We start from the raw sequence: 11670 nt of genomic DNA, 5'->3' as shown, positions 1-11670 counted from the left end.
GGTTTGTAAGCAAGCTACTTACCACACAGCCACTCCTAAAATAAACTTTTGGTAGGATTTCAAAGTTTGATAAATGAATCTAAAAAGTCAAATGGTTTAGTCTATAAATCTCTTTATAAATTATGTTGCTTTTTTTTTTTGTGATATGGAATTCATTCATCTCCCAAAAGAAGCACTACTCTAAACTAGTAAAAACACAGAAGTACCTTTTTAAAGTAATACTGTTTTCGTTTTGTGGTGCCTGGTCTTGGACAGCCAATGAGTTCCTCCTCTTCCTCTTCTTCCCACTCTACCTCATCCTCTTCCCCATATTTCAGAGGATCCTTTAAGGCTTCTTTCTCTTCATGCTTCAAAATCTCTTTCCCCACTGGAAGGAAGTGATCATCTAGTTCTCCTGTAAAGAAAAATAGTCAATTTATCAGAAACATATTAATGTAAAGTGGATTTAGCTACTGAGAAGGTAAGTGGTTTAGTGGTTAGGGTATTTGGCTTATAATCATAAGGTCGTGAGTTCAATTCCCAGTGACATGTTGTGTCCTTGAACAAGACACTTTATTTGACATTGATCTAGTCCACTCAGCTGGTTAAAATGAGCATATAGGGGCTAGTTGTTTACACTGACCTCTAATTGACTGGCCCCTCACCCCAAAAATTTCAGGCCTTGTGCCTAGAGTAGAAAAGAATAATATCTGACCATGGCCAGACAGGCTTTTCATGGATGACTGGAAATGAACAAACTCACTTGTATGACAGTGATGCTCATTTACAATCATGACATCAAGAGAAGACTACACACAAACACACATATATGCACATACACATATGACAGGCTTTTGCCAGTTTCAGTCAACCAAATCCATTCACAGGGTATTAGTCAGCCCCGAACATTTGTCCAAAGTACTGTGCAGTGGGACTGAACCAGAGACATATGGTTGAGAAGCAAGCTTCTTAACCACAGAGCCAAGCCTGTATAAAAATTATTTTTCCAAATAATAGTTTTCTGCTTACCTTGAATTTGGAGTTCTTGGCACATTTTGAGCGCAGCAGACATTTTGGCTAACTTTTCTCTTGGCATTACATCTCCCTAAAGTAAAAATAAATATAATTTCAGTTCAACATTTCATGGAATTTTTACAACAATCATTTTTAATAGTTCATAAGTTAATAAAGGTCGAATTAATCACATTTTATCAAATAATATATTTGATATCAAATCAGCTCTGATTTTAGCAATATTCCTCAAATTTATATTAAATTTTCTTTAGCCTTTTCTACCCATTTTATCTGTCATTTAATAATCAAAACCAATTTCACTATGTAATATCTTGAGAAGCCAGTTGTTTTTTTTTTCATATCTATTTGTTCCATAGGTTAGATCAGTGGTTCCCAAACTATTTTGGGCGGCCACTCACTTGGCACCCAAGCTGCATTCTACCCCCACCCCCGCCACCCCAACTACTACCACAAACACAGACGACTTTCTGCAGCAAATTCAAACCAACTGTATTTCTCATAATTAACTGATCCTCCTGTATACTTTTTCAACCCAAAGCCAAGAATTTTCCAGCACCCCGTTGTGTAGAGAATGAATAAACACTGAAATGAATTTGGAAAGTTATGAAGCAGAGAAAAGTTAAGCAGTTTTGTAACATACTTGAACATCTTTCTTCACTGGAGAATTGATTGGTAGTTTAAGAGTAGCAACATAATGGGTTTCATTATCAACATTGACCTTTTCAACAGTGCATTTGGGTGTGAGGTGAGTAAAGGCATCACTAGGTAACTTAGCACAGTATCTGAAGAAAAAAATATACAGAAAATAATTTGTAAGGTGAACAATTTCTTTGTTTATTGTTTATTTATCACAGAAAATACTAAACTTTCAATTACAATAATAGTATATCATCATCGTCACCATCATCATCTTTATTTAACATCAATTTTTCACGCTATCATAGGTTGAATGGTTTGACAGGATCCAGAGGGCTGTGGGGCTGCATGAAGCTCCAGTGTCAGCTTTGGGATGGATTCTATGGCTGGATGCCCTTTTTAATGCCAATATGTACTGGATGTTTTTTTCATTGTTCTTTTTATTTTTTGCTACTAACACCAGTGAGATTGTCAGAAAAGAAAGAACATGAAAAGGAATAAGACCTCTCAACTAAGTGGTAGTGGTGGATGGAGGGGGTAACCCAGGTGTCTTGTTATAGAAGACATACATGGTCACCCCACATTGTATAAGAGTGGGTGGGAATAACTGGAAAGAAGCTAGAGATGGTGGTGACTAGATGCCGGAATATCATCTGTCCAAAATTATCATCATCATCATCATCCTCATTTGATGCCCGTTTCCATGTTGGCATGGGTTGGTCTGACTAGAATTGGCAAGCTGGGGAGCTGCATCAAGTTCCAGTCTGATTTGGCATGGTTTCTAAGGCTGGATGCCCTTCCTAACACCAACCACTTTCAAGTGCATGCCTGGGTGCTTTTACAGTGGCACTGCACAAGCACTTTTACATGGTAACAGCTTGAGTGCTTTTTATGTGACACCAGCCAGTTCCCTTCCCCAAGGGGAGCAGCCTCAGGTGAATGATAATTTAGATGGCTTTCAAGAACAGGCTGTCCTTCATATTAAACACCATCATGCCTTGCTGAAGTGAAATCTTTATATTGCTTTGAGGGGAAGATTAAAACTGGACAATCTCAATCCTCCTCCACTAAATATTCTTAGGTAATTAGACATTGCTCATACAGGAAACAGTCTCCTGGAAAATATACATTCATATAACAATATACTGGCATTGGCTTGTCTGGGTTATAGAGAAATCAAAGCCCCCAAGGTTTATTTCATTCTATAAGCCACTGCTGCCTGACTGGTACCTGTGCCAGTGGCACGTAAAACAACACTATTTGAGCGTGGTCGATGCCAGTGCTGCTTGACTGGCACCCATGTCGGTGGCACATAAAAAGCACCATTTCAGTGTGGCTGATGCCAGTGCCGTTTGACTGGCACCCGTGCCAGTGGAACGTAAAAAAGCACCTACCACACTCTAGGAATGGTTGGTGCTAGGAAGGGCATCCAGCTGTAGATATCTTGCCAAATCAGGTTGGTGGGTTGGTGCAGCCTCCCAGCTTAACATTTGTCAGTCAAAGCATCAAACCCATGCTAGCACAGAAAGTGGACGTTAAACGACAATGATGACGATGATGATGACAATGATTGCAGCAGTTTCAAAAAACAAACAAAACATATACTAGCAGAAGACAGCATGAAGGGCAGTGTCTCTGTTAGTTACAAGAATCCTTTCCACTACAGGCAAAAGGCCTGAAATCTTGTGGAAGGGGGCTAGTTGTTTACACTGATCTCTAATTGACCAGCCCCTCTCCCCCAAAATTTCTGTCCTTGTGCCTAGAGTAGAAAATAATAATTTCTTGATAGAGAATTTGGAGAGAGTTTGTTTAACTGACCTGTTAACAATAGAGATGGCTGAAAACAGTGTAATGGGAGAAGTAGAATTGTTGTTGTTGTTGTTTGTGTTGTTATTGGTATTTAAAACTACCGACTGTGGGATGTTGTATTGTTCAAGGGTTTGTATTAGTTCTTCCTTGGAAGGCTCAGCTTTATTTATGTATTTTCGCAATAAAACCTGAAATAAGAAAATATATACTTTAACGGGTGAATACTGAATACTCTATTTCATCTCCACACCAGACAACATGTTTTAGAATAAAGTATATTCTTTCTAAGAAAACCAGTTTCCTAGAAAATGTATGTTCATATAGCAATGTATTAAAAAGTTAACAGTTGAGCATTGTGGTCAATGTAATCAAGCAACCTATTCCTCATCTCAACAAAATTTTAGACCTGTGCTTAGAAAGAATTATCTTGCAATTTTTTATCATACTACTGAACAAATATAGATTTCCACCAAACAAATACAGATTTCCATCAAGATATAAAAAAAAATAAACAATTAAATTAAATTATTTACCTGTTCTATTCTTTTGTATGTATTGAGTTCTGTTAAAAATGGTCGTGCTTTTTCACTATCAATTAGCATGAGGAAACTTGCATTCCGAGCACGTGCACGAGCCTGTAGAATATAATTTGTATAAGTGCATGTATAAGTATAAGTCCTCAGTCAAATCGTCCAACCCATGCTAGCATGGAAAGCAGACGTTAAACGATGATGATGATGATATATATATATATATATATATAATTATAATAATAATAATAATAATAATATTAGGGATAAAAATCCAAATCTACAGGGAAAAATTCAATTTAATTTAATTTATCAAAATTAACTGTATTATAAACATTTACTGGAAATTTTAAAATCTAAATAATTTAGATTTAATATTTTAAGAATGACATTTTAGGGTAGGTGTGATAGGCTGGATCTCTCTGGTTTGAACATAAAACAGGCAGAATATTTCGGCCAGATATGGTTAGTTTAAATGTTGAAGGGTTAATGCTGAGCAGCGAAGAAGAATAAAGAAAGTATTTATTTACAACAATAAATACAACTGGTTAGGGTGTTGTACTCATGATCACAAGATCATAGTTTCAATTCCCAGACCATACAGTGCATTGTGTTCTTGAGCAAAACACTTCATCGCACATTGCCCTACAAACACCTCAATACCTGACACATGTTACACACTGAGCACCTGTTCAGGCTATGTTGATTTTGTGGTAGAATTGAGCTAATGTACAGCACAAACATTCAATCACTATAAACGTATCATCTGTTCAGCTTGTCCAGCAAAGCATAGCAGAACCCTCGTATGTCATCTACAACAGCAGAGTCCACAATATAACAATTAGCATTTAATGAGAAGTGAAATGTTACCTTTGACTGACTATATGACTTGTAGTCTTTAGGTGGATCAAAGCAAACAACCAAATTACACTTTGGTATGTCAATACATTCTTCAAAGTTAGAAGTTGCTACCAGTACGTTGATCTCTTGCATACGGAATTTACGTAAAACCTCTTCATGCTTCCGGAAAGTCGTGGATTCTCTCTTAGCTCCATACTTATAACCAGTGATGTGTCCGTTCTTAACAAAGCACATATTTTCATCCCATGCACAGATCTCTTCAATTACCTTATTTAAAGCATATGCAACGTATTTGCAATCAACAAAAATAAGTCCACATAATCTCTTTTCTTCTTCCTGTTCCAAAGGATCGGAGTCGGAATACTCTGCTCGAGCTGCAGCAGGGTGTTTCAAAGTGATATGTAAGTCATTCTTGTGGTGAGATGAATTAACGTAGTCATCACTGTCGGAGTCAGATAGATCATCCATTGTGTCATCATCGGAATGTTCCATTCCATCAGCATTTTCATCTCTCAAAATTACAAACTCAAATTCTGGTTTATAACCACGCAGAATATTCACCAATTTAATAACTTTCGGAGTAAGAAACGGTAAAAACTCGTCAATACAATAATCAATGTTGAATAACTTCTCAAATGTTTTGGTCACAATCCTGAGTTGAGTTGTTGTGTAACGTAATAGCAGCTTACCAATTTCTGACTGTTCATGTCCAATAATTTTTTCTAACTGTTTAATAAACATTTCTGCTATGTGATTGGCACACCACGGTCCTAGGACATCAAGTATGTTAAGACACTGAGCAAGAGCTGTGCGAGGAACTTGCAGAGGATCTTTAATATTTTCTTTCTCCTTCTCAGAAAGGATACATTCATCGATAAAAAATAGAGATTCTTGCAGGATCATAGAAACTTCTGGCATTTGCTGGATTTCATCAAAGTCACTATTACATTCCAGCACATTTTCTTTGGGGCTGGTGCCATGGCGTTCAGAGAAAACTAAAGTTGATGTCTCAGCAACTGAGTGAAATATGGACTCTAATTTGTTGATGGTATTTTCTAGTTCATTAGGGTCTCGACATTTACTAGACAGCAAAACTGCAGTCAACACAACAATTCGAGGCTGTAAATTTTTTTCACATTTTTCATAGATTTTCATTACCTAAAAAATATAAATTGATAAATGAATAAATCAATCGAGTACAAATAATTTTTAAAACAAAGATATATGAGGGAATGCTGAAAAGTTCCTAGCTTTGAGGGTATCATGAAAGGCCTGGTTGGAGGCACAACCTTCTGAGTTCTTTTACAGAGCTTAGAAAAACTGAGGGACTGTTGCAATAAATGTGTGAATCTGAGAGGGGAATATGTTGAATACAATCATAATTAACTGATCCACCTGTATTTTCTTTTATCAGGTAACAATATCATTTGATTGAACGGAACAACCACAATATAATTCTCAATCTGCTTTCACTTCTGGTTTGATGTAAAAGACACGTAAAATCAATGGCAAACAATGAAGAATTATTAAGATTTCAATTACCACTTGTAATAGAATTTAAGGAAATTTCAGGGTTATTTGTTTATAAAAATAAAAAAACTACATAAATAAATAAATAGAGTGCAGATATGGCTGTGTGGTTAAGAAAGTTACTTTGCAACCATGCGGTTGGTTTTAAGTTCAGTTCCACTGAGCGGCACCTTGGGCAAGTGTTTTCTTCTATATCCCCAGGTCAACCAAATTTGGCAGGCAGAAACTGTGCAGAGGCCCATCATGTGTGTGTGTGTGTTTGTATTTGTTCCCCCATCACTGCTTGACAACCAGTATTGTTTGAATATGCTCCTGTAACTTAGTGGTTCAGTAAAAGAGACTGATAGAATAAGTATCAGGCTTTTAAAAAAAAATGAGACTAACGTCAATTTGTTCAACTAAACCCCAGGGTGGTCACAGTTCAATGACTGAAACAAATAAACAATAAAATGAAAAATAAGATAAAAACAAGGATGTCTTCGGTACTTCTTTGCACTTGCAATACTTTTGAACATTTTTAAACGAAGACATTTTAACAAATGATTTTAAATACATGTCTTCATGCTTTACAAACTATGAAATGAAAGTAACTTCACTCACCTCTTTATGTGACTCACTAACACAGATATCCGAACACTCATCAATAAGAAGGAGGTTTATTTGATTAAGTGATAAGAATTCACACTGTAGAATGTTGAGAAAAACTGAAGCTGTTGTAACAAACACTTGATGTGTCAGCAGTTCTGGAATCCATTTATCAGCCTGATCGACTGTAATTTCTGTATCATCAGTGTAATAACCGACTGACAGGTCTGTATGATGACAGACTACTTTGGCCTGTGACTCTACATTGACTGAAAGAAATAAAAGACATCAAAATGGTTTTCAGAACATCAGATTAGGATTTGCTTAGAACAACATGCTGTCGTCATCATCGTCATCATCACGAGGGCCAGTCTGGCAGTACTGGCGATAGCCACGCTCAAATGGTGTTTTTTATGTGCCACCTGCTCAGGAGTCAGTGCAGCGGCACTGGCAATGACCTCGCTCGAATGTTTTGTTCACGTGCCAGTAAGGCTACGCTGGTAATGATCACGCTCAAATGGTGCTTTTTATGTGCCACCGGCACGGAAGCCAGACAGCTGCTCTGGCAGTGATCCCACTCGGATGGTGCTGTTGGCGCTCCACTGGCATGGGTGCCAGTCATCGAATTTGGTTCAATTTCGTCAACAATCAAATATAAATATATCTGTATTTTTCATAGAGTAAACTTAATAGACATACAAATAGGCAAATACATAGATATATAAATATACATATGGGTGAGTGTATGTTTCCCAGTAGCTTAATAACAGTACTGGCACCTCCAAGATTGAGTGGTCTCAATGACAATGGTGCAAAACTACTATGACATTTTGGTTCATTGACTGGTGAGGAAGACTCAGCAGCAAATATTCCGTCTATTGTATCTTTGGCGATATTCCCTGTCTGTTAAGACAGGGAATATAGCCAATAAAGAGAAAGAGTGAGAGAAGGAGTCTCCATTGCTAGAATCAGTTATCAAGAGATATAGCTGTATAACATAGTTTAAACTCACCTGACGATACTAGAAACACTGTAAACTTGCGTTTGGCAATATCAGGTACCATTGGTCTTATTTGTATAGCCATTTCTTTGATAAGCATGACTGCAATAAATGTTTTCCCAGGAGGTGAATTCACACATACTATTGTGTTTTGATGTAAGGCAGCATCCAGCAACTCCAGCTAAATAAAGGAAAATGAGACTATAAGACATGCAATATCTATATCTATTTATTTATCTATCTATCAATCTATCAATATTTGAGGCTCTGATGAAACTTTAGGATGTTATTCAGGCACTCATATTATATTAATATAATATTAATATTCAATACTCTATTAATATTCATCTTTTCACATACTTTGTGAGGAACTTTCATACACAAACGAGATACTATGTCATTTCTTCTCAGACAACTATTAAAAGAAACACACACACACACAAACTCCCCAACATTTGACTTCATATTAACAAACAATTGAATATGAAACAAATCAATGCCTTACTTGATATGTTTGGGGTGTAAAAGTGTGTACTGGAAGGTCTTCTGTTCGCAAATAGCGAGGCAGTTTACGCACAGGATCATATGCAGCTTTCACCATCTGAAAGGAAAATCATTTTGGAGCAGAATTTATTAAAATGGTACATAACAATAAGGAATGTAATGGTATTGTGTATAACTAACTGGAATGAGATGATAGGGTGCAGCTGTTTGGATGCTGGTGATTTGGTATGGCTGAGTGGACAAAGATCATGCTTTGGTAACTACATTTTGGCACCAAAGACAAACACACACACATACAGAGAAATATACACAAAGAGAGATAAAGATAGTGGGGCAATGAGACACATCATGATTTATTAATTGAACATAATAGACATAACTTCCTCACTCTTCATACACAGAAAGAGAAATACACATACACACAGAGCAAGGGAGAGAGTGAATGATAAAGAGTGGGGGGAGACCAAGAGAAACATAAAAATGTCTGATGTCAAGTAAGACTGTGACAAATCAGTGACACCAAAACATCTGTGCCAAAATGTTTCATAAACATAACTAATTAAGTATTTATAAATATTACTTGGTATAAATTATATAAAGTACAGAGTCTATGATGAAACTTCAACTATAGACTTCGCCTGATCAGTGTCTTTTGCATATGATAAATAATTGAAAATATCAGGTTTTTCTCGGTTGGATAGATGCAAATATCACGTGTCTCTGCTACATGGTATTGAACAAATGAGAATGTGAAGTAGTTTTTTGTTTTTTGAAAACCAATCAAATCTCGACTGCTAAAACCAATCATATCTCGATTTATTTGCGAATATTTTTGCTTATATATATTGTCATACTGCTATGTTACCAAAAACGTGACAAACATGAAAAATAGGGAATCCGCGTGTTCGTAAGAAAATATTTGAGAAGTTAAGGCGATAGTAGTAGCATTTTCTGTTTTGTAATACGTTTACCGATGCCTAGTTGAGATCGCTTTTATGTTGGAGCGAGTTTCCCTGTAACTTTTAAATAACTGGATCCTATTTTTTTCGTTCAATCATAGGAACTGGAGCAAGCAGTTTGGCGTTTTATCAAGAGCATAGTTACACAACCAACTTATAAAATGGTTTTGAATTAACAAACCTTTGTTTTTTCTCGTCTTTCCGTGAAAAAAATTCTTTTGCTGTTACTGTTTTACTATTTTCTTTGCGTAGTCGGCCGCAAGGTTTCCTTCCGCTATTCCTAAGTAACTCAATGGATTGGTGCCTACAATAAGGATTGTAAAATTAGGTACAAATATAATCTTTCTACAGCAGTTGATAAACTTAAGAACAATTCTTATCCTATATAATATAGAAAAACAAAAAGTAAAAAACACAGCAAAATACAGTCGTGATGAAAATAAAGTTTGATATTTTTGTTAGTTTTTGCTCGAGGCAATCAAATCGTTCTCATCAAGTCAATTTTAACAGTAAATATCTGAAGAAATAGTACACATTAATGGGAATATTTACAAATGTAAGAGGGAAATAATACCAATTTTCGTAATTAAACCTTTCAAATAGTTTTAGTTCAGTTGTAAAGAAATAAAATCAGAAAAGGCAAAAGAAAGAAAAAAAAAAGCATTTTCATACCAAAGAAAAACCCTCAGATTCTAAACATTAAATGTGATCTCGAGGTGCGTGATGTAAGCGAAAATATTTATTTAAATGTGTATACATTCAATACTAGATGGAATAGATGCTTGATGAGATTTCTTTTTTTTTTTTTTCTACTGAAGATAGACACTAAAAGCAACACTGGCCCGAATATAAAGCAATATGACCCGTAAAATATTCGGGAGTAAGTCTTTGAGATTACACCAACGTAGTATGATGTAATTAACCGAAAAGTATAAGGCACAAAGAAAAAGGAAAGTTCAAGGAAGATAGACAAAAAACAAAAAAAAAATCCTCAAACCAATGTTTGTCGACAGCGAATCGCCAGATATATCTTGAAGTGTATATATGAAGACATTTAACAATTCAATAAAGGAAAGTTGTATAAATAAGGATTACAAATCGAAAATTATGTTAGGGTTAGAAAAACTAAACAAGGAAATAAGGACAAAATATCACAACAAACAGTTCATATGAAAGAGAAAATTTAGTTAGAAAACACTTCTGGTGCGCACATTATTGTATTGAATTATATATATATATATATATATATATATAACATGAGTGTTTTGAAAGATTAATTACATTTTCAAAATTCAACATTAAGTATTTGCTAAGATAATATAATGTATCTATATATCGACTTATTCAATAGTAAACTATTCCGATGCAACTACAATGAGATCCAAAACTGAAAATGCATGCATTAATACTATATTGAGTTGTTGATATGCGAATAGAGAACAACTGATTGTCATAATTAGGAGAACGTTGGAAGAATTGCATAAATAAGCATTCTAAATAAACACATACAACTATTATTCGAGTAAATGAAATAAATTTCATTTCAAACAAGAATTATAAATATAGGAGCGAATGAGACGAAGCAGCCAACATCTGCTTTAGGTATAGAGATAATAAGACGACTATAGAATATAAAACTTTAAAGAAAGTAATATAAACAATTAGTTCAGAAGCAAAGCAAATGAATTAATGGCTGGAGTGGTTCCTAATTTTGGATGAATTTTGCTTTTAATATTTGTATTGATGAAGTATTTAATTAAAAATAATAATTTTAAGTTTGTAAACAATGGAAACATAAGAATATAAATAAAGATATAAATAATCTTTATGTAACCTATGTTTGGGGGGGGGGGAATCAATAAGATGAGGCGAAAAAAGTAAATGGAGCAGACGCTAAGGTCTAATCTAAAGAGACGAAGGCGTGCAGCAATCAGAATGAATTTCCATTCGTAACAATGACTTCAATTATAAATACACAGCAATATATGCTTACTCACAAAGCTTCTATTCAATCATGGTCCAGTTTTAAATTAGTAACGTGGTATATGAGCTAGTATAAAGGTGAAGCTATCTATTTTTTAACATTTCCCGGACAATATTAAACCCTAGGACCATGCCAAGCAACTTGTCCGATTTTGCTATAAGGATATTATCAAAGGAGTATGTTGATTGGTGGAAACAAACTTTTATACTTAAATCGAGCCAATGAACGATCGTTTAACAAATTAATCTTGTAACCGGT

The 11670-nt window shown here is 35.2% G+C and overlaps 1 protein-coding gene across 2 annotated transcripts in view; it reads right to left on the bottom strand.

Moving 5' to 3' along the window:
* The window catches only part of LOC106877164 (endoribonuclease Dicer), a 27698-nt gene extending 16103 nt beyond the window's left edge, over positions 1-11595 (bottom strand). Inside the window, exons 1-11 of one of the 2 annotated variants that reach the window (XM_014925987.2) lie at positions 11422-11595; positions 9610-9732; positions 8471-8566; positions 7978-8146; positions 6981-7234; positions 4860-6008; positions 3993-4094; positions 3469-3647; positions 1655-1796; positions 1009-1084; positions 207-394 (exon numbers count right to left, since the gene is read on the bottom strand). In XM_014925987.2, coding sequence (XP_014781473.1) covers positions 207-394; positions 1009-1084; positions 1655-1796; positions 3469-3647; positions 3993-4094; positions 4860-6008; positions 6981-7234; positions 7978-8146; positions 8471-8566 — 2355 coding nt within the window. In that variant the 5' untranslated portion in view covers positions 9610-9732; positions 11422-11595. The remainder of the gene's footprint in view (positions 1-206; positions 395-1008; positions 1085-1654; positions 1797-3468; positions 3648-3992; positions 4095-4859; positions 6009-6980; positions 7235-7977; positions 8147-8470; positions 8567-9609; positions 9733-11421) is intronic. The other variant, XM_014925988.2, reaches the window with a different exon arrangement.
* Between the last annotated feature and the right edge of the window lie 75 nt (positions 11596-11670).

The sequence above is a fragment of the Octopus bimaculoides genome, chromosome 11, assembly GCF_001194135.2.
Source record: "Octopus bimaculoides isolate UCB-OBI-ISO-001 chromosome 11, ASM119413v2, whole genome shotgun sequence".
NCBI lineage: Eukaryota > Metazoa > Mollusca > Cephalopoda > Octopoda > Octopodidae > Octopus > Octopus bimaculoides.
The sequence above is the reverse complement of the archived record's forward strand: the minus strand, read 5'-3'. Positions and strand labels throughout refer to the sequence as shown.